This window comes from Chinchilla lanigera, unplaced genomic scaffold (genome assembly GCF_000276665.1).
Source record: "Chinchilla lanigera isolate Chin_1 unplaced genomic scaffold, ChiLan1.0 scaffold00101, whole genome shotgun sequence".
Lineage (NCBI taxonomy): Eukaryota > Metazoa > Chordata > Mammalia > Rodentia > Chinchillidae > Chinchilla > Chinchilla lanigera.
This window is the reverse complement of record NW_004955502.1, coordinates 3,596,549-3,619,965: the sequence shown is the minus strand read 5'-3', so window position 1 is coordinate 3,619,965 and position 23,417 is coordinate 3,596,549. Positions and strand designations below refer to the sequence as shown.

General features: G+C 39.9%; 1 protein-coding gene across 7 annotated transcripts in view; it reads right to left on the bottom strand.

Annotated features, from left to right (window-relative positions):
• Positions 1-9,142: 9,142 nt before the first annotated feature.
• Positions 9,143-23,417, bottom strand: part of Dst (dystonin) — a 434,906-nt gene continuing 420,631 nt past the window's right edge. For 5 of the 7 annotated variants that reach the window (XM_013505819.1, XM_013505822.1, XM_013505821.1 and 2 more), the window contains 9 exons: positions 22,725-22,879; positions 22,475-22,549; positions 21,623-21,640; positions 18,571-18,688; positions 16,450-16,521; positions 15,337-15,536; positions 14,805-14,915; positions 11,338-11,461; positions 9,143-10,424 (listed from right to left, as the gene is read on the bottom strand). In XM_013505819.1, coding sequence (XP_013361273.1) covers positions 10,162-10,424; positions 11,338-11,461; positions 14,805-14,915; positions 15,337-15,536; positions 16,450-16,521; positions 18,571-18,688; positions 21,623-21,640; positions 22,475-22,549; positions 22,725-22,879 — 1,136 coding nt within the window. In that variant the 3' untranslated portion in view covers positions 9,143-10,161. The remainder of the gene's footprint in view (positions 10,425-11,337; positions 11,462-14,804; positions 14,916-15,336; positions 15,537-16,449; positions 16,522-18,570; positions 18,689-21,622; positions 21,641-22,474; positions 22,550-22,724; positions 22,880-23,417) is intronic. The other 2 variants (XM_005406890.2, XM_005406892.2) reach the window with 1 other exon arrangement.

The window sequence follows — 23,417 nt, the reverse complement described above, 5'->3', positions numbered from 1 at the left end:
GCATAATGCTTAGCATGAGAATGTCCTGTGCAATATTTGGAACATACTTATAATACAATTTTTAATGTTTATCTAAAATTCAAATTTATGAAGGCATCCTGTATTTTATCTGGCAATTCTATTTCCAAGGCAGCCACCTTAAGAGCTTTAATGAATAATAATTTCTTTCTTATGATGAAAGGAAAACCCATCTTCTACTCATTGGTGGCCTTTGGATATTGAAAGACAGGTATAGAGTCAGTAAAGTCAGATAGTCATGGGCTTAGTTTTGTAACTGTGTGACCTTGAGCAGTTAACATCATGCTCGCTCGTTGCTAACATGGGTTGTTTGTACTTACATTACAAAGAAACCATTCAACCCCAAATAATCTCATTTGGCCTAGTTAAAATGGTAGTTTTAACCAGCCACAATTCTAAGCAGTTAATGGAAACTTTTCACAAGAGTAAGCCACTGAGATAGCTACTACCCCTTCCCTGGGCGATGGGAAAGAATATAAGGGAAATGAGTAGAAAATGGCAACCAGCCCATTACCATATAATTTATTTTAACTCTACACTTACTCTGTGTCTGGTCATTGGGACATTGGGTTCCTAAATCAGTTGTCTAAAAAGTTCAAAGAGCATTCTTGTCATAGACAGAGGTGTAAAAAGTTATTTTTTGACTTTAGTAACTGAATCTTGAGGCTATAATAGAAAATGAATGCTAGTGGCAAAGTAATTCTTGCTAGCTCAGTAATGTGTAAGTGAACATATTTAGCGAAGTCACAATTATTAACTGGTTTTCATTTTCTAAGGTAAGTAGTACATAAACTTTTGTGGATTTCGTTACTCTTCTTGCAATAATTATAGTTGTTGCTGCTGAAATACAACATAAAATCTTATTCTTCCATGTGATTCTGTGTACTTCTAATCCTATTCTGAGCCACTTCCTTGTCCTGCTCCTGTGGAAGCTGCCGAGTTTCCCACAGTTGTGCCCAGGGCCTTTGCACATACTAGGCAAACACTCTATCACTGAGCTACGTCTCCAGCCCAGCTGCCTACATCCTACAACTGGGATGTTCCCTGTCACCACAGGGAACAGAACTTTCTCCGGTGTTTCTCTTAATGAAGCTCCAGGTTATTGGATACAACCCATTCACATCACCAACTCACAGCCATTATGTTGTCAACAATTACTTTTTCTCCTTATGTATGCTGCAAATAAGTTTATCTTATGTGCTGTATTTTACTTCCTCTTTACCAAATGTATGAGTTGTTAGGTTTTAACTTTTATTTGTAGGTTGTCAATCTAGGGCTGTCTTCTAAATCTTCACCTGTAGCCTATTTTTAAATTGTTTCTTGACACAGAAACTCAAACTTTGAAACAGGAAGACTGAAGAGTCTTAGGTTAAAAACTAAAAGACCTACTCACTGCACAGGGTTGTATCTGGAGAAGGAGGTCGTTCCGATCACCAGTTGTTTGGTGAACACATTCCAGGTGGGTTAACAGGTAACATGAGTGACCAGAGGGACAGCCAGTTGCTCTGGATCGTCTCGCTCACAGGGGGGCAATGGATGAAAGGCCACTGACACAGGTGAGACCAGGTTTTGGCAGTATTGCGAGCACCGCAGAAAAATAAGATATCTTTTACATTTTCAAACATGTATTCTAAACTGTGTACCAGAATTGTGCTTGTTCTTCCCTAATATTTGCCCACACTTTAATTATAGCATTTATAGTCATAAACCTAGCTTTGGAACTATTTTCCATCTGGCAGAGAGAAGAAAAAAGGCATTATTTTCCAAAGGCCATCCTTGATCCTGAGATGCAAGCTGCACCTATCAAAGAGATAAGCAGCAACTATAAGCCAGGATCACTGATTCTTAGCATAGGTACCTCCTGCACCCAGACAGAACCATAATTCTGTCTAATCCTACACGGTGTTTACATCCTGTCCGCTAAAGCCAAGCAGCGCAAGTCAATTCTGCATCTTCAATTGAATCAGAATGTCAAAAGCCCTGCATTTCTTTTTGCTTCTTCATTGCCTCTTTAAATCCTCTGCTTTTCTTTTCCTAACATCTCCCCACATTTAGCTCGTTGTAATGTTTGCATAAATTATGTGAATTCTATTTTTAAAAATGCATTCTTTCTCATTCTCTATCGGTAGGGGAAACAGGATGGAGATGAATGTTTTTAGTTTCTTATTTTTTATTCTATTGCAGGCCTGGGAATTGAACCCAGGGTCTTTGCACTGAGCTACATCACCAGTCTTTTTTTTTTTTGAAATTGTTTTGAGGCAGGGTCTCAGTCACTAAACTTCCCAGTCTGGGCTCAAACATGGGATCCCAGAACTTGCCTCCGCCTTGAGTGCTGGGATTATAAGCATGCACCATCATAACCAGGTCTTTAACTTGTTAATTCAAGTTAGGAACAAATAGGCAAGAAAGAGGTCAATAAGATAGGAGCTGGCACTAAAGATATATCTAAAAAGATGCCAGGCTTTGGGTTCAGCCAGAGCAGGGCTATTAAACATGGACTTCACTATTTACCAAGTAGTCCTGGGCATGCGATCCTTAGAGCCTCCTTGACATCAAATGTCTGACCAGCCATGTGGGATGACTCCTAGCTCGTGTTGGATGAGAATTAAGAAAACACGGTTCCTAGGAGAGAGACCTGAACGAATGCTCATTCCTCTCAGGCCTCACAGAGGCTGTGTGTGGACGTGGGTGAGGGTGCGAGCAGAGCAGTTAAACTCTTCTGAATGGCTTCAGTATTCCTTTGGCTTTTGTCTAAGAGAAAAGCCCTGGAAAACGGCTAAAAGCTGTTTATTTACATGGTACTGAAAACTATCTCAATTGTTTATAGATTGCTTAACAACAAATCATAGGTCAGCCGGTTCATGGCTGCTGCAAAAATCTCTGAGCAGTATTGCCTCATTATTTATAAAAATCTCTTAAACAAACTTCATTTCAAAGCCTACAAAACAGTGCCCTACTCATGAGTTGTTTTGTACACTTTGGTTTTTTTAGGGACACAGTTCCTCTGAATTCCAAAGTAATCTCTCTGTCACGGACCTAAAGGGCAAAGTACATCGGACTGTGCATACGGGGGGAACCGCAGAGGCACGTTTCATCAAGCACCGAATTTAGTTTCCTGGGTTCAGAAAACAGGTATGGACTTTTTAGAATACATGTGCAGGGACTGGGGATTTAGCTCAGCAGCACAGTGCCTGCCTGGCAAGTGCGAGGTCGTGAGTTTGATTCCCGGTACTGGAAAAAAAAACAAAAACAAAAACAAAACAAAACCCAAATAGAATACATGTGTAGCAAATGTGGGGTCTTCTGGGAACAAAATGTTAATGAAATACTAACCCTAACTAGTTACATCTTGGGTGCACCTAGGCCAGAAACATTTAGGTGTCAAGATCAATAAGCACGTTCCCAGCCATGAGCGTTAACTGTGCCCCAGTGGAGAGACTCCAATGTTTCTGGGTAACAGCCACCTAGAGGCCCCAGAACAGAGTTAGGAGAGGAAGGTAAGCAGCATTTACTCCAAATGGGGCTCACCCCACCCACCCTCTGACCCCTGAAGAATGTTTATTTAACAACTTCCCTGTGTTCGTCCATTGTCCCCACGGGGGAGTCACTGACACCTATTAGTACTCCAACCTCTTTTGCTTGTTACAAGACAAGCTCCTCTGGCTCGAGATGGACAATTTTTGCTTAGAAGTCTGAATTGCTCATTTTCAAATATTCTCCACATTGCTTTAGTAAAACAAAGTTTTGAAGAAACATTCCTTCTCAGTCTAGACTGCTTTGAACAAGTAATTGAATTCTGAAATATCATGCATGCTTTGTGTAGAAGGAAAGGACTCGAGTTTTTTTTTTTTTTTAAGACATTTTAAAACCAGTTTCTTCATAACATAAAGTTAAGGGACTACAGTACAGCTTTTCTGATTTAGTATGGTTCTAGGCAGTTTTTAAAGATGGCCTTCAGTGACCCCTGCCTCCTAGTAATCCCTGATATTAAAGGTGGGCAGGACCTAGTGACGTTCTTCTAATAGATATGGCAAATATGAGAGACTGTCGCTCATCAGCCCAATGGTCAGAATGACTGACAAGTTTATGGGTAAAGTTTTGATGTCATACTATGCTTCCATTTTTGTATTCCCGATGTTTTTTAAAAAGGCCAATTAAAACTTAGAGAGTAATTATTTTACTATCTAAAATTAAAAATGGTATGATACTTGTGTTACTATGTACTGTCAGGTGACAAATTGCTCTAAATAACTTACAGGTTTTGTGGTTAGAAATCTGGGTGAGGCTTAGCTGGGTCTGTTTCTAACGCAGCAATTGGCTAGGATAACGGTGCCAGCTGGGGGCCACAATCATCTCAGTGTTCACTTGGTAGCAGATCTACCTTCAAGTTCACTCACTGGGTGGTTGGTATGGATATTCTATTTGTACTGCTGTTGACCAAGGGTCCTGGTTCCTGCTGGCTTTTGGTGGAGGCACTCTCAGTTCTGTGGGTCCCTCCACCACGGAAGTCCTCTCCTCAAAGAGTGCATGCTAAGAAGGCAGAGTCTGGCAAGATGAAGTCATATTCTCTCATAGCCTAAATGCAGAAGTGACAGTCTCTCATATTTGCTATTTCTATAACTAATGAGTACTTTTATAATCAGTAATTGACAACAAAATGTATCACCGAATGCATCAAAATTCCACTCTCAAAATGCAGTCAATATAATCAAAGGAATGTACTGAGTAAAAATTCTTCACTGAAATAACGACCTTTAAAACATGGTTTTATAAAAGCAAAAGTTTTTGCCACTGATATATTAAGCTGGTATTGAAAATACACATTTTGTGAACGTGGGCAAAAGAATACAAAGGTATGAGCAATTTGAGATATAGCTCAGTGACAGAAGCAGGACAAATGTCACCTTGTAAAGCACTGAATGCCAATCTTTATATATCCTAATTAGATCTCTTTTCACCAGTAGACTTTATGTATCTCTGCACATGTGAAATGCATTTTTGAAAATAACACACCGAAGTTACCAGGTTTTGGGGCTCTGGGATCTCCTTCTGGAGGTGTTTTTCAGCTTCTGTCTTGAAGAATTGAACAAAACAAGCAAAGACGGTGGCAGAAGTTTCACATTTATTTGAGGTAGGGAAAAATTAAAAGTTGAAAGGTTCTGCAGAGCGACCTTGGGCTGAGTAAAAGAGGAAAAAAATGATAGAAAAACATGCCCTGAGTATAGGGGAGGGAACTGTGAGTAAAGCGGTGATACAGAGCACTTAGAATAGCCTCCTCTCGTTCATTCCACACATCAGGGCTCTCGCGAGAAGTCCACACTGGAGAGGCAATGCTATGTGGACTCCCGGATCTCGCCTCGCCTGCTTCCCAGCCAGTGAATCCTATCAAAGCCACGCCCTATGTTCCTATCTCCCCAAGATGGTCAGTGAGGAGTTCCAACATTTATTCCTGCATATTGTCAATGAATAATGTTCAAAAGTCTAATTCAAGTAAGGCATTTGGGATACTCTGCCAGCAGAGGAGCAGTTAGGACTCTTTGGTAGCTAAGTAACAGGATAACTTTGCAAGGAAACTCACATGCATCTATAATGGCTGCAGTGGAAAAGGATACTAAATAACAGCTACCTCAAATCAGGCCATTTGAATTGGAAATCCAAATTTATAGGACTGCTACTCTTTTGGGACCAGAAAATTTGAGACTGGAACAATGCAAATTAGTCCAGTTATGGAATACACAGTATCCTCAACACTCCAAAGAAGAAACCCACTCTCCTAGGCCCCTGAGAGCTTAGGGATGTAAAATGCAAAACAACCACTTTCTTTCGAAAATCTGTTTCCTTTAAACCCTACACGCTAAGTAACTGGGTTAGAGAGCCTGAGTCCCAACTGGTTAAATTCACAGAGCCAGCTGTGATAGGTGACCAGCTAACAATGCAGCAGTTCCCCTGCTCCTGGGCCCCTGTGGAAATTCCACTTTTCAGAGGCCCCTCCTGAAAAAAACAGAAGCCTTGCCTTTCTTTTCTTTATTTTCAATAAAAACACTCCTAACCTCCTCCTTTTGGTTCATGACTTCATTCTTCAATACCGTGAGACCAGGAGCTTGCTCTGTACGGAATTAGCTGTTTCATTCTGATTCTATTCCTTACCAAGCGGATTTTGGTCAGAGTCAAGTCATCCCTAACACGATCAAAAGGAATTTAGTTACTCGAGCATTGGAAGACAAAGACAAAGTGTCTTTGTTGTGACTCTGGGTGGCAGTGTCACTAGACACATGCAGAGAAGCTGTAAAAGTCATGTTTGTCGTATCAGATCTCCCATCTGACTAGCAAGAACACACAATTCAAAGTCGTGCACTTTGTTACAAGTCCACTTGCTGCAAATACAGAAAGCAAGTTTTAAGCCAGAAAAAAGAAAGAAAAAAAATCAACTCCTCCTCCCTTTCATTTTCTTTTACAGGTCAGTCCTGGGCAGCTGTAGGCAGTTTTCAAGCCCTGTGACCTCTATTTGTCAAAAAAGGAACCAGATCTGAGATTTGGCCATGTCTACTTGCTTCCTGCCTTCATGTCAAAGAGGATGCGCCATGATTTCAAAAGAAAGGAGCAGCATACAAGAAGAGCTTTTGACTTTGAAGGAAAACAAAATCGAGTCTGATTCAGATTCTTTAATTCTTAAGATCCAATCTTTCCAATCCAGATTTTATAGTTGACGTTCATTCCAATGCCCGTCCTTCCTCCCTCCTTCCCTTCTTTTCGTCCCTTTTTTGAGCTCGGATCTTATTGGGTTACCCAGATATCTTGAGCTGCTCCAAAGCACCTAGCTCAGTGTCCTGCTGTGCTTTTTAAAAAGGAAAATGAAAAAGAGAACAAGGAAAAGACGGAAGGAATATGCATAGGGTACAAGAAGCATTTCTGTTGCTTTCAGTGAAACTAAGGAGGACTCCTCAGAAATAACTTTGAGTTCTCCAGGACTCCGTGTTAGGTCAGCATTTCAAAAGCTCCCATGAGGGAAACGCTGGTAACTGGAAGCAGTTCTTTAAAATTCTCTGAAATATTTTAAACTACCTATCTTTTCCAAAAAGCTTCTTTTATTACTAAAAAAGTTAAAATCCTCAGTTCTTTAATAGGGGTAGCATTGAAACAGGCTGAGATAAAATCATTCCTTTACATTTGTCTCTGAAGTGCAAATGTGGATCATATGCAAAGCACTAGAGGAATAAAAATTCCAACTGCCTTCTCAGATGCCATGTGTATAGCTGCATGTATCAACTGTAGTATGTGATCTTACAGGTTAGAGTTACCTTTTCCATCAGGGGCTTCTACCTGAGACTGATGCTTTAACAAAAAACGAATTGCTACTGCTTAAAAATGGCACCGATTTATGTCACTGGAAACTCCAGGCTTGTCATTGTTGGCCTCCATTAAAAAGGCCAAGCAGGAAAAAATATAACCCTGCTCCCCTGAATCCAAACACCACTACTACTAAATTAAATATACAACATTATGGGGATGCCATGACCTCTTATGCCCAACGTGATAATCTGCCATCCTTCTAATTATAGTTGATGCTATTTTCCTATTTAGGAACATTCTACAATTTGATTTTTAAATGAACACACAGGCCAAAAGAGTATCACTATATGAGAAACTGCCAGAAAATTAAAAATCTTATTACAGTAGAAGACACACTTGTGAGAATGATAGGATAAGGGTGTACGCAGCAAGGGGGAGTATTTTGAAGAGGATTCATGGGCAATATGTCTTAGTTACTTTTCTCATTGCTGAGACAAAATGCCTAACACCCAAAGTTAAAGGAGGAAAGGTTCATTTACCTCGGTTTGTAGAAGTTTCAGTCCACACTCAGCTGGCTCCAAGGCAGGGTGGCATACGGCAGAGGGCAACAGTTTACTGTGGCAGAAGATGGCAAAAACAACAAGAGCGAGACAAGCCTCTTTCTGCCCCCTTCATAGTATCCAGTCTACTGGGATTAGGGCGGTGCCAGTTCATCAGTGGACTGACCCAGTAATCACCCACCCTTAATCCTGGCATTGCACTATGAATCAATGACACACTCTAGATTCAGCCACCGGTAAAAAGCCTATGCACCATAACTGCATGAGGCTTTGGGGGACATAGTGTCCTTTACTGTAATAAATTTCTTTAAATATCCATCATATCTTTGATCACCCTATAGATCAGTCTTGTATGGCAATTTCTGTTAAAAACAATGTGCTGTGTCCTCAATCCACCCCATTCACTGGTCCGGTACCATGTAACATGTGGGTCTTTCCAAAAGTCAACCATGAAAGATAAACATTTTCAACTGATTCAAGACATGCAGGCAGCTACAAGAGCACAATTAGACACAGAAAAGAGAATTCTGAGAACTGTTTCAGAAAGTCGCAAGAATGATGGGATAAGTGTGTATGAAGCAAGGCTCCTACCAGATTCTGGGGGTTCTGGGGTCTCCTTCTAGGGGTGTTTTCTACGTTCTTTCTATCCTGAGCAAAGAATTGCTCAAGACAAGCAAAAAAAAAAAAAAAAAAAAAAAAAAAAAAGGTGGCCATGCTTTCCATTTATTAAAAGTAGGAAGTGAATATATGTGAGTGTGGGCCTATTAAAAACAGGAAAAGAATTACTCCCTGGGGAGTGCAGAGTGGGCCACTGAAAGAGTAACAGTGCCTACCAGCTTAATGGAGTTTGTCTTTCTATTTCCCACCCCTCAGGCTGATACCAGGTCTGGGCTGTCTTATAAAACCCTGCTTGAGTTCTCACCAGGAGAACTGAAGACAGCACTCTCCGACTGGTTCCAGGTGCAGGGCTGGACACAGGTCTAACAAATTCAGTCATCCTGTCACACACCCCCTGGTTTCAGTTTATGCTTTGTGATTTATAAACTAATTCTTTCTTGACTGTAAGTGGGCAGGAACCTGTAACTACAGAGTCATCAACAGTGGCTAGCAAATGGCTCGTACTTATTAAAAACATTTGCAGAATGAGTGATTAACACTAATTTATTATACGTCCTTTATCTGATGTCCCCAAAATTTAGCCTGTCATCCTATTATATACGCTTTATTTAAAACAATAGAAAAAGTTCACTTTAAATAACCAGGTATTCCATATATTCAAGTGAATATGTTTTATTAAATGCATACTAATATTCTTCTATAGTATGTGAGTATACATAATAAATTAAAATGTATATATTTATTAAATATAGGTAGATATAGTACCAGAACATGGTTATTTCAGATGAGAAATCAAAATAAACCCATTCTAAAGTATCTATTGGTCACTCCAAATTGATACTGCTCATAAAAAAAATACCAATTTTCCCTGGGGAAAAAATTAATTCCATAGCAATGTAGTTAAGGGACATGTTTTTATTTTATAGCTTTTTGCAAGCAAAAATTGCTTTGTTACAAAATGAGTTCAATGATACAGGTGCTACTGTCCACTCAAGCAAAAGAAAACCTCACATTTATACGACTGCACTGTATGATTATATTCTTACAGTATAATAGGCCTAGTGTCCAGGATGCTTCCGGTTGGCTTCCTTTAAAGCCATGGCACAGAAACGCTGCCCCATACTAGAGTATCATGATACCGGCAAGTGCTTGAAGTAGACGCCTGTGAGTTCTCTGTGAGATACTGCTTGAAGAACTGCGTGTGGATGTGTTTGTCTTGCTGCCATCCAAGTTTACTTTACATTTAAATCATCTTAAAATATATCCTTGGTCTGTGTCTTCTGGTTGTTTGGAATTGCCACAGAAAACAAGCAAATACATCATGAGGTGTCTTTAGTGTCAGCTATCAGTGTAGTGCTGCGGTTGTCAGAGAGAACAGAGACTTACCTGTAGTATGGTAACTGATTTGAGTGTACGTTTAGTGTACACATTAGGTGCAGAAATGTTAGCTCACATCAGACTCTTTTTTCCCCGTCACATATGATGTGACTTTAGCCCCAGAATATCTGACCAAAAATGATACAGATCAAATAAAAAGGCATATACACAGATAAGGCCATCTGCAGAATTTTAAACTCATCTCTTGGGATATTTCACAATAATTTCTACATCATACTTTACACTGTTCAAACTTAAATAATAAATGTTCAAGGAAGGCCCGGAGGAGAGGACTGCACTATCTCTTGGAGGACTTGTCCAGTCTGCTGGCAGGTGATCTCCTCTGAGGCGTGGGGATTTTGGAAGGCTTGCCTGTGGACGGCCGAGAACCTGCTCGGGGTGCAGGTCTGTGTGTCTGGGGGGCCGGCTCCACATCTGAACACACAGACTGGATTTCCGAGATGTCAAAGTCCGACGCATCACTGCCTCTGCGGCTGCTGGCCCTGCTGCCAGCTTTGCTTCCTGCACGGCTTCCGGGTCGGCTGGGAGTCCTCTTGGGATCTGAGAGAAGGTAGAGATGGGTCACCCCTAGTCCTGATCCTTCCACAACTCAGGCTTCAAAGCTGACAAACCTTGAACCTCAGTCTTTCTTTCTGACACTGTAGATGCTCAGAAAATATACTTTCCCTGTTACACAAGGGCAGGGAGCTTTACTCTAACGACACATAATATGGCAAAAGCCAGATTTAGATACAAAAGGTAAGTATGGACTTACCCTACTTAAAACAGGATTCCATTTATGACGAACAGGAGGAATGCACCTGTCATGTGAGCTATGCCTTCTAAGGTTTAGCGAGTGTACCTACTCCACTGCACAGGGGGCAGACTCTAGGTTTAAGTTCTACCTGAGAACAGGGAACTCCAAGAAAGCAGGAATTTAAAAGCAAAGAGTTGAAACTTTACAGAAGCTTTAGTCTGGCTGAGATCAGGACTCAGACCTTCAAAAGCTCACTGTTCTGTGAAGATATGTGAGAAGGGCTGGTGTGGGGCCCAGGATACCGGGTTTCCTAGCAGCTGACACAGGGCCCCCTGCAGTCTCCAGGCAGGAGCCCAGGCTGTGCAGCTTGAAGAGTCACGTACTGTCTTCTTTGCTTCTGGTCTGCAGTCATCCTCTTACTTTTCTTTAGTACTTCCTAAAAGGCATTTCTCATTTGCTTGCTCCCAAAGCTCATTTATCCCCTGCCTTTGCTGGATGACTAGGTCTGCATGTCATTTTAAGAATGCAGCAATTTAGAATTTCCTTCCTGGGCTGAGGCTGTGGCTCAGGGGTAGAGCACTTGTCTAGCACCTACAAGGCCCTATTGTAAGTGGTATAAAGAAAAAAATAACTCTTTCCCATTTGGGAAGAAAGGGGACTTTCATCTTCCTATTAGTATAGTGTAAAGCCATTAAGAAAGAAGGACATCCTACTCACCAGCAAACTGTGTTCGCACTCTGGCAGCTGCCGTTGTGATCAAGCCACTGTCCTCCCCAGAGTGGAAGCCTTTCCCTGACAAGTACCCTGGAAGTCGCAGCTTGCTGCCTTGTATTGGTGTTCCCTGCATTGAACCGAGAGAAGACATGTCAAGAGCATGCTCATGTGCCGCAGCCTTCCACTGACACCGCTTCCCTACAGATGGTGGGCATGCTTGCTTCCTCCCCCTATTTTTTACTCTAGGTTTAAAAGAAACCTATTAAAGGCAATGGATTTGTGGTCAAAGAGAAAACATAAAAAAGAAAGTCCCCAGTATAACACAGAAGTGATGGCAAAGAAAAGACAAATCAAGCTGGGGGACACAAGGATCTTCCAGACTGTGAGTGCGCACCCCAGTCACGAGAGCTGCTGCGTGAAGGCCGGGGTCAGGAAGGGACCGGGACTCCGACAACAAGGCTTTTAGGGAACGAGGCAGAATTAAACAAATAGGAACAGAATGAAAAGTAAATAAATGATGCCTAGAGAGCCATCATTTAAACAAATGAAACTGCAAAAAGGAAAAAGAAGTGATGCTTTTACTGGAGCTGTATTACTTCGCCTCTCGGTGCTGTCATTTTCATAGTCCCGCATACAAGATTTGCAGGATACTTTCGGGATAATTCCTTTAAAATTCATAAAGGAGACTGCAGAGAATGGCTAAGCAACTGTAAAATTTTACACTAGGTCTGAAATCACTGCATTTTTCCAGATTACAACATTTTGAATATTCTGACAAAGTATGAGAGACGACGCTGTATTCCTCAATTAATATATGGCCAAGAAGCTAAAGAATCTGTACAGATTATAAATACATTTGAAAAATAATTTCCTTTGTAAAGATAGTTTTAAATGTTTAATACAGAGGCCCTTCTGAAACAACAGAACTATATTTACTAATATTAATATATTTTGACCATTCATTAATGTATACTACATACACTGGAGTGAAGTATTTATATATGATTTCTATACGCGGAAAGTTCACATGTCCAAAATACTTTCACACACAGACCCACAATTAACTCTCACACTTACCTAATCATCACTTCTTTTATAAATTTGAGAAACTAAGGCTCAAGGGAAGACGTAATCTAACAACGCTAACTAGCTGAATTTCTTTTTTTTTTTTTTTTTTTTTTGGTTTTTCTCCGGTACCGGGAACCGAACTCACGACCTTGCACTTGCCAGGCAGGCGCTTTGCCGCTGAGCTAAATCCCCAGCCCCAGCTAAATCCCCAGGCCCTGAATTTCTAATGTAGAAGAATCTGAACAACCCACAAGTGAACTCACGGTTCAGAGGTCTTTCTTCATTACCATGAAAGACCACAATCTTTCTCTGTAGAGAGCCCTGTTTTGATCTTATTGTCACAGATCCTTCCACAGAAGCATATGTTGTGGGTTGTTTTGGTTGGTTTTTATTTAATGAGGTTATTTGAAGTAAAATATATAATTTTGAATTAGTCCAAATAATATATTTTAATTTGGGGGAGTTTCTACTTTTAAAAAATTTGAATGGAGCATCTTAATTCTAAATATTTTTTAAAAAATTAATATGTGGTGTGATCAAAAAATATGGTGAAGATTTAAATTTTTTTTAAAAAAATCATTACAGTAAAAAACACACCGCCATTAACCCCCCCCAAGTACTCCCCTTTCGTTCAAACACACATGCCATGGTTCTGGCCACTTGCTCAAACAGGTCTACAGGTCCTCCTTCGTGAGCATTGTTAGTGGTGCTGCCGTGGCTGCCATGAGGTCCTGAAATGGTTCAAAACACTGCCTTTTCCTGGTCATCGGGCTGGGGAAGAGTGAGACATTGCCGGGGGTGACCTGGGGAAGAAGGCGGAGGAGCAAGCCTGTCTTCCCGTCCACGGCGCTCAGCAGTGGCACTCACTGTGTGTTAGGCACACTGCACAAAAACACTCGCGAGAAAGCCTTCCAGAACCGCTTAAAGGAGCGGCAAGAACAGCGGAGTCAGTGTGTTTGAAGTTGGGGAAGCGGGGCTTGAAGGGGATTAACAGTGACGTCTTTTATGGTACCACATTAAAATTGAATCATTCACCTTGCACTTCCATCTAACTGCATGTTAGAACTTGAACTCTTAAGTCTTCTCAGTTGTTGCCACAATCTATCCACAACAACCGACAGGCGCCTCTTGATGTAAGCTACGGTCCTAACATTCCCCTACGGAGGGTGGAGATGGGTGTGAGGAGCACAGAAAATAAAGCAAAAGGAACAGGAAAAGCTGAAGAATGGGGCATCTCTGGCCCAGCTCTACCACTTACAGCAGCAATGGGACTGCCATGAGGTTATCAAGGTGAGGCACTCTTCGGCTACCTCTCATTACTGACATGAGGACTAAGTGTTAGATAGTGTTTTATAAGCAGAAAGGACTTCCTAAAGGTACTGTATTTCTTTTATACAAGAGACTTGGCCTTTGAGCTGTGTTTAATTAAGAGGAAATAACCTCTTTCATTTCAAGAAAGAATATTTAGTAAGTTTCCCCCCCTAATTATTGTGACTAATAAAATATGTGATTATTTGGGACCTATGTCTGTCATTTCACGGAGAAGCTTGTTAAAAAGATACATGGTTAACATGTAATTGAGCATGAATATGATATATGAGTTATTCCTGGTAAATTTTATAGCCCCTTAATATCTTATGCCCAAATATCATGCCATATGGAGAAGTTATAGCATTCTTTTTTTTTTTTTTTTTTTGGTTTTTGGTTTTTTCTGGGTACCGGGAATCAAACTCATGATGTCGCACTTGCCAGGCAGGCGCTGTGCTGCTGAGCTAAATCCCCAGCTCCCAGCATTCTTATATTAGTTACTCAAATCCAACGAAGATGCCTTTGGGAAGTGAGAGAGAAATTTCTGCAAATCTAACCCTACCCTCTACCTGCACTGATCACTGATCATTGTGTCACCTGCACCCCACCTTGCTGGGCAGAAATAACCTCAGTGGACAATCAGAAGGTACAGGATCACTGCGAACATTTACTACATTCTTTCCACTGAAGTGGTTCTCTTGCAAACTGGTACTGTCTCTCACTCCTATCTAAAGGGCACATGTCACATTTCTCGCCCAAATGATGTCTATATCCAAAAACACTCTATCAGTTTTAAAAGAAATTTTACTTAGGTCTGAATATAATCTCCTGTCTTTTACTTCTGGGAGAGATACAGCAGAATTAAGTGTGAGGGAGAACTGCAGGTGTGACAACGTCAGGCTGACACCATCTTTTCTGCTCATCCCTTGCTCGTATGTCTTTGAAGAACTGCTAGGTTGATATTTGTTGTATAGAAGTCTATAAAAAGACGCAGTATTATCAAAATTACATAAGGGAGTGGTGAGGCAGTGTTAGTGGGTGATAGTTCCAATTAAAGAAGACTGTTAAGGCTGGGATCTGGGGCCTTACAATACCTCTGCAGATGACACGGCAAAGTCTGGGCACTCTGCTGGCTTACAAGGAGTTGACATTTTGCTGTTTGTCAACCATGGTTTACCATAATTGCGTGTTAAAGGATGGAGAATCTGTATGGAACAATGGCAAATCAAATGTAAAGGATAGCAGATAAAAACCAAAGCCACAGAAAGAGATATTCATAGCTGGGAGTCACATTTCACAGTCGAATAATAATTAAAAATAAGTGGGAAGATCTGATGGCAAAATCATACACACCAAAAAACAAAAAAAACAAAAAAACAGAGGGAGAGAGAGGATGAAGCTTTAAAGGAAAACTCAATTTGAAACATAACAAAGCCTCTACATAAATAATCTCTACGTGGATACTAAGAAAAGCATATTTTTAAAACCAGAAAATCCTGAGTTCCCCATACTGTGAGAAGGGACACAAACGGAGACAAACAGTTCTACAAATTCTAAGGATGTAAAACATTCAAAAGTATACTCAGGACACTGTACGGAGAAGAAGTTTTCATCCCAGGGTCCTACCTTGGGCGTGGTGGTGGCAGGGACCTGCGGGGAGGCCCCCTGACCAGCCTGGCTGGACACAGAAGTTGATCTGTTAGGTGAAGCTCCCCGAGAGGAAGGCCGGGATCTGCGGCCCCGGGGTCGGAAGGGAGCCATACCCTGACTGGCACCATCTGCCAAGATGAACTTCTCACGCAGTTCCATGTTGGTCCTTCCTTTAGCTGGATCACACACCGACACACAGCAACAACACATATAAGAGAAGGAAAACAGGTACTCAAGTCATTAATGGAAAGAACGACCATCTAGTACCAGAGATTATGCTGAGAATTTCAAAAACATCTTTTTGCCATGCCAACTCCAATGCAGCATAACAAAAAGTTAAATGCATTCCTTAACAATGCATTCCTTTTGGATATAAGTGAGTTTGGGAAGGGGAGGAAGTGTGCTTATTCTAACACTAGACACCAGCAAGAATAACCACTATAAAAGAAAGACTCAGCATGAAAATGGAAAGCTCATGCTAAAATACTGTTAATCCACCAGCTACTGATGCCTCAGGGTCTCACTGCCCTTTCGTCACACTGAGAAGACAAACAAGGCGGGCAGAGACTAGGTCTCTTGCATGTGCTATTGAGGTCAGGAGAATGCTAGTGTTTATTTAACATGAGGATTAATTAACAATAGATCACACAGAACGAGAGATGGCTCATTAGGCATGATGACAACATAGAAACTTCCAGGTTTTTCACTGACATGAGGCAGCTAGTATTTTTACTTTCTGCCTTGAGAAACATTACCAACATGCAGTAACAAACACCAGACCCAAGGATCCGTGAGGTAGTCAGTGGTGCAGCACTCATACAAACACATGTGCACACGGAGCACACGCTCGAGAACCCGATGAGCAGCGTGTTCGCATGTGTCCGATCACTTACATAACGCCTGCGTGTGCAACACACTGGAAGTGTGTCCAGTTTCCAAAGTTTAAATTTGGAAGCACCAGCTCACAGTTGGATACGCGTTAAGCCATAAGCGATGAAGCGTGTTATATTAAAACAAATGATTAAAGCAAGAATGTAAAAGTAGAAAAAGAAAAAAGGAAAGAGGGAGAGGCAAAGAGGGGTTGCCAACCTATAGTAGGCTGAGTAGTAGTAATTGAAGAGTTTGATTCCGAACGTAACATTTTACTCCCATGATGATGAACTAGAAAAAATGACACAGGATACCAATCACATTTAAGAATACTGTTAGCAGAAGAAGAAACAAAGTACAGTAGTTGAATATGCAAAGAGTGCTCAGCCTGTAGCACACATTTTAGAAGAAAAGTGGCATCAAGAAAAGAAGCCCTCAAAGTTTTGGCTCAAAAGAGAAATGCGTTTGAAAGACTTTGCCACAGTCACACTAGACTCCTAAGCTGACTAACAGAACAGTACGCCTTCTAATTTCTTTCTTTCCTAAACGGAGCTGCACTAGGCCGTTGCTTTCAAAATACAGCCACGTGTCCTGTAAGGACAGTTCCCTAAGGAGGGACCGCAGGTGCACCATGGCACCCTGTGAGCGCACACCAGAGCTGAAGCATTGCATCGCCAGTCAGCACTGTGGTTACAGAGTGACTCCCAAGCCTGCGATGATGCCGGTGTAAACAAAGCACAGCACAGAGCTATGCACAGGACAGAACCCCTGATGATGGTAATGACCGGTACTTGTTTATGTATTTACCACATTATATTTTACTGTTATCTTAAACTTCACTCCTACTTATAAAAGTTCACTGTGAAACAGTTAAGCTGTGTTATGCCAGCAGTAGCCTTGTATATCTCATGTGAATTACATCTCGATTACATTATTTTCTCTTGTGCTTGCTTTAATCTCATGTTGCTTTGCTCATCATGGCCCTGGGGACACTAGGTTACAGCATATACACACCACAGTATATAGCCTGGGTGTGCAGCAGGCTATGCACATGTAGGTTTGTTTACATACACTCCACATACGCACAATAAGTGCACTGCCTAACAGCACGTTTCCCAGAGCACAACTCTATTAAGTGATACATGATCGATAAAAGAAAATAGGTGCTTTTATTCCGATTTTACCTCTCTTTTGGATATGTCTTCAGCCAACAGCGAGCAGACCCACTGAGTGTGGCCGATAATAAGCCGTGGTGGCCTTGGCACACAGGACCCCCATACTCCTAAATCCGGGATCCTCAGATGACAGCACGGCATTCAAGAGGATCCCCTGGGGCAGCCTTTACCTCCTACTTGGTAGCCTAATCCCCAGCACTGGCGCAGGTATTGTATTGTAAAAGGATCACCGTAAGCTCAAGACTAAAGCAAAGTGTAACTGCTCTACTGTGTCTTCTTTCAAACGAAGAAAAACGTGCCTACTGAGCAGATGGTAGCTAATTAGAAACTGCAACCAACTGTTCATTTGTAAATCAATTAAGAATTTAAAAACTGTAGGATCTGAAAATTAAAAATTAAAAGCTAACCTAGGTTTCTTTGGGCTGTAGATATGGTGAGAATTACAGTACTATATGCTTATATTTTTAATATTCCAACCTGTGACTTCGAAGTAAGAGTCAAGTTAACAGTTTGCTGCTATTTTAACATTTTTTTAAAGTATTGCTTTCTTCAGGTCTCCCTTATTTCATAAAAACTTTGACTTTTAAATTTTTACTATCCAAGCCAGGTGTGGTGGCACATGCCTGTAATCCTGGCACTTGGAAGGCTGAGGCAAGAGGATCGCTGCAAACTGGAGACCAGCTTGGGCTACAAAGCAAGCTCAAGGCCAGCCTGAACTGTATCATGAGACTCTGCCTCAAAAAGACAAAACAACAGTAGAAAAACCACAAAAACACCCTTTGACTAGCCATTATTGTCTCAATTTTCTTTCCCCCTACCTTGCTATTTAATGACAAACCTTTTCATTGGTTAAGTGCAAGTGCTCATTTTGAAAATTATAGACAGGAGGCTCTCATAAGGAACACTGAGTCTAGTATTTCCTGCCTACCTGTCTCATATTTATTCTGGAAATAGTAAAAAAAAAAAAAAAAAAAAAAAAAAGAGAGAGAAAAATATGGTTTGTATGACTGCCACAAGTTCTTTGGGAACTTTAGGCTATGAACCAAAGTGAAACACTATCAGAGTCAATGTCCAAATTATGCCCAGTAAGTTTTCAATGCTAGAAAATAACACGAAGCTGGCCTATTTTCAGGGTGCCGTCACCTTCACATAAGCATCTCCTTACCCCTGCAAGGATCATTTTTCACTAAGAACTCATCAAGTGCCATCCATCCACCTCCAACGCGAACCATCACAGTGCTTCGCAGGATCCGAACCAGCCGCAGCTGCTGGGAGTCTCCAAACTGCACAGTAAAGAAAGAAAGAATCTCTAATTGTCAGTAATAATCCTACGCTAAAGTGTGATGTGTGATCTGCAGGAGCTTAAGCAACCAACTTTACTCTCTTGCTTAGTTCATAGCGATTAGTAAAATCTCAACAAGGAAGTTGTCATGATGTGCGTTAGACTGCAGCATGCTGATTTAGCCCAAAGGAAAAAGATGAGGAAAAGATTCAAAGGTTATCAAGTATAACAATGAAGCTTCATTTAAACAAGCTTTATCTTTCTTATAGTAGAATCAACATTAGTAAGATAGTAATTGAGAAATGTTTTTTAGAAATTAAACACAGCCATGAAAATTTGCACTGGCCCACTTGCCACGGGCTTACACAAAGTAAGCAGATTCAAAGGAAAAATATAATAAATTCTTAGTTCTCTCCATTAAAATTATTTTTGTGTGGTACTAGGGATTGAGCCCAGGGCCTCTGAACTGAGCCAATCCCTATCCTGTTTTTATATTTTTACTATGAGACAGGGTCTCAGCTAAGTTGCCCAGGCTGGGCTTAAACTTGTTATCCTCCTGCCTCTGTCTCCCAGAGCACTGGGATTACAAGCATGTGCCACCATGCCCGGCTTAAGATTACCTCTTATATTAAAACTGTTTTCCACTGAAATCTATGGTAGAAATCTCTTCACAAACGTACTTTGTTTTCTTTAAAAAAGTTTTGTCTCATGGGGAGTAGAGTAATAAGTAAGTATGACTAATAAAAATTTCACAGTCAACTAAAATTCCTGCGTCCTTAATGGTCTGAGAAACCAATTTATAGAAGGCTGGATTAATATGCCACTTCAGATTAGTGTAATATTGCAACAGTTACTGACAAATTATTAATGATACAGCTTTCAAATCTAAAAGGGTTTCTCCAAAGCTGTTTATACCCTAACTGCTGACACTAACAAGCAATCATCTTTTTCCTGCCCTTTCAACGAATTGCCAATCACTTGGATATGGTATATATTTGTCTGGTTATAGGTTTATTTGTTTTGAAAGCCTGTGAGAAATGATTTTGTACTTTTAAATCATTTCTAATAGGCTTATATTCAACGTGTGAAAATACTATACTGCATTTCATGGCTGCCAACCTAGCAGACAACAAAGCAAAACAAACAGTTAATTAAGCATAAGCAGCTTCTTTTTAAAGCACGGAAAAGATAACAGTGACGCTTATTTGTCTGGAATCACTATGAGAAACAGAAAACTTTAAGTGGAAATGATCTGCTATTTTCAACAAGCTTTAGCGTTAGATTTCAGGAAGAGAACCTTAAAGCAAAGTCAACCCAATCTTATACAGGACCCTAACTCAGCAGGAGCTGGAAAGCATGTGGGATGCACAGCGGGACCTCATCGGGGTACACTCAGAGCTGTGAGGTTCCTTTTCTAAATCTGAGTTTTAAACATTGAGACTTGAGCATTTTATAAGTGAACCTGTTCCTGAAATGTAAATATCAAAATATGTATTTTGTTAGAAAAAATTTGGTGCTGCTACTAAGCAAAAGGAAAGGAGGGGATTTAAAGAAAATTACCCTTAAGGAACCAGATAATTTTGGTCTAACATTACGTCCAAAACAAAAGTTTTAAGGAAATAACTAAAAGTACTTTCTAGAGATGAAATTTCAATTCTATTAAATATGAGTAATTTTCAATTTTAAGAAGGCATTCTCCAGACAACCAATATTGTTTTCAGAATTTCTCTAATTTTCCCAACACCCAAATAGTGAAACAAGGAAAAATAAAAAACAAAAAACAGATCAATATTCTTTCTGCTTCAGTGAATAAAATCATTTCAGGTATTTCTCTTATCTCCACAAATAAAAGACACTATCCCACTTACTGACTCAGAAAATAACAAAAATGGCAAGGTAACATTTAATATATTACAATAAATGAAATTTTACTTTGACTTGATTATTATCATCATCTACATGTAGCACATTATATATGTGTCAATTAGAATACCTCTTGGAAAAAATCTATTTAAAGTACCTGAATATTTCTATTTGAAATTACCTGCCTGCAAGAGATGGGGGTAGAAGATAATTTGAAATTTAAGATGCAATATGGCTTAAAATGGTGTGGCAAAGTAATAATATATGTCAGGTACTACAGATAGCAATGTTCTTTATAAGAAAACATAGGAAAAGAAAATCTCCTTGAATTTTACATCCAACATTTATTTTGTCACTAGTTTAAAATTCTAACCATGCTGTAGTGCCAGTAGGCAGTTTACAATGACTTCAGTGTCAATATAGCCAAGGAGCCATAATATCTGGACTTGAAGATTGTGTATATGTGACAACTTTCCCCAAAGTGAATGACATCACTTAAAATCTGCAGAGTTTATGTTTCTACCAGAGGAGGACAAGCTTTCCATCTATGACTTAGCACAAATGGGAAACAGTCGCTTGGAGAGAACACGTTACTATGGCCAAGTGCCATGCAGGCCCCTCCACGCTCTGTCTTCCCCGCCATTGTTGGTCCTCCTGCGCTCCTGTACACCGTGAGTCCTGAGTTAAATACTCATTTAAACAGTTAAATACTCATGAGGGCACACAGATGTGTGGAGAATTGAATTCGTGTTCAGTAAGTACTTGCATAAAATATATGCTAACAGTATTAGTGCAAATGGGAATTTAAAATTGTATTTGTAGCACTATAGTCAGCTAAGGTACAATTCATTATCTGGTTTGCTTAAAAGTAATCTCCTCATTTGAAATGCAAGGCAGAAAGGAATCCTGGATCAAGGACCCTTTAGCGCTTATAGAAACACCACGCCAACTAACAACATAGTAGCTCGGGAGACAGCATGGGAAGATTGGCCACGGCAAGCTTTAATGACAATGAATTAAAGTTTAACAAAGTCATTTGGAGCTTGAGAATGTACATTCCACTGGTTTATACCTGATTTCCCAGGAAGAACTGATAAAATGAAAAATGGGAGAAAGACACAATTAGTTTAACAGGAAACTTGCAGATGACTTGAGAACATACCACACACTCTCACGCTCTGGATACAGTAAGTAGCTTAGAGATGTGCCAGGACTCACTTGTCCCAATTTCAAACCAATCACAAAATTTTCTCTATAGATTTACTGGAAAATCTTAGGATTTCAAATTTAAATTAAAATTTGACTATGTACAGGATTCTTTTTCAGTATGAAAGTATAAAAATAAATAATGGTGCATTAAGACACTGTTAGGGAAAATCAGCACATTTCCTATCTAGTTACTACCTATCAGAGATGTTCCAAAAGAGAAAAAATAAAGACAGAGTGATAAAGTCACACTGTTCTCCTGTTCTGAAGGTGAACTAAGTCTACCGAGAGTCCAAATACAGTAGAAGAAAACTTACTGCATACTTCTCATATTTATAAAAGTGAGTCAACATTCTGACTATGGCTCTGTTTTAGAATAGCTCTGTTATCCAAAATCTGGAGGCTAACCTCAAATTATAATAAAATACAAAGTAATATGGAGCAACCTGAACTTTTGAGGTTTGAATGTTTCACTGTGAATAATTCTTGTTCTTAAAAGTAACATGCATATGCTGTAAAGGCCAAAGATAGGCCCTAATAGCAAAAAAAAGCAGGCTATCTTTATATAATTTAAAATGAAAATGTTGGCATTCCATATGCCATTGAATTTTGATATGTAAAAATAATTACGATTCCTAGAAAACAACACAGATCAAACTGTACATCAATTTCAATTTCTATTCTTTAAAGGAACTACAAAGTTATTTGGAAAACTTACCCTGTATTTGTTATCACCAATCTGTTCAACTTGAAATCGTTTTGCACATTTACACTTAGCTACCTGCCTTGTGACCTGCCAAAAACAATGATGAAATATTCACTTTAATGTTAATATCACATAGCAGAATCCTTAAGAACTGTTACACAACAAGTAAAGCAGAAATAAATACAATGGTTGCATGAACTGCACATGATATCCTGGCAGAACACACTAACACTACTGCAGACAGTGGAAAGATAAGGAGTACCTCATCTTCAATTTTGTCGGCGTCTGTAATGGGTTTATAGGCATCTTTATTTGGGTGAAGAGCTGCTACAAATTCATAGTAGTCAATGTATCCATCACCATCTCTGTCAAAGATGTCTGCAACTGCACTCATCTCCAGGCGACTGGTTGGGAATTCTAAAATTTGCAAAAATACAGTAAGTACTGTACCATAACTTGTTAATTCCACCTTAAGAAATTTTCAAGTTCTTTAATCTGAGCCTGGCTGGTTAAATTCTCAAGCTGATCAAATGTGTTAAAAACTGATTTATAGCATCACAAATGAAACAAATATATATATATATGTGTGTATATATATATATGTACATATAATATCAAAAATCTCATGAATGTTCACATTCCATTTGTGTTAGTCTGGGATCTGCTGTTCTTTTAGGTTGAGACCTTTTTGGTCTGCAATTTCATTCACTTCAACTACTCTACTTAATGAGTAATTTACGTCAAATTTACATTAAGAATTACTTCTAGTGAAATATGCTAGGGAAATTAGGTACATACACACAAACAAACCAACCATCAAATGAAAAGGTACAAACACCTTAAAAGTCCCTATAGGGTTCTAATGGTTTAATGTTAGATCAAAATGTGAATTATAGACAAAGAAAACCCTCCAAAAAATAAATGAATCAAAGAGCTGGTTCTTTGAAAGAATAAA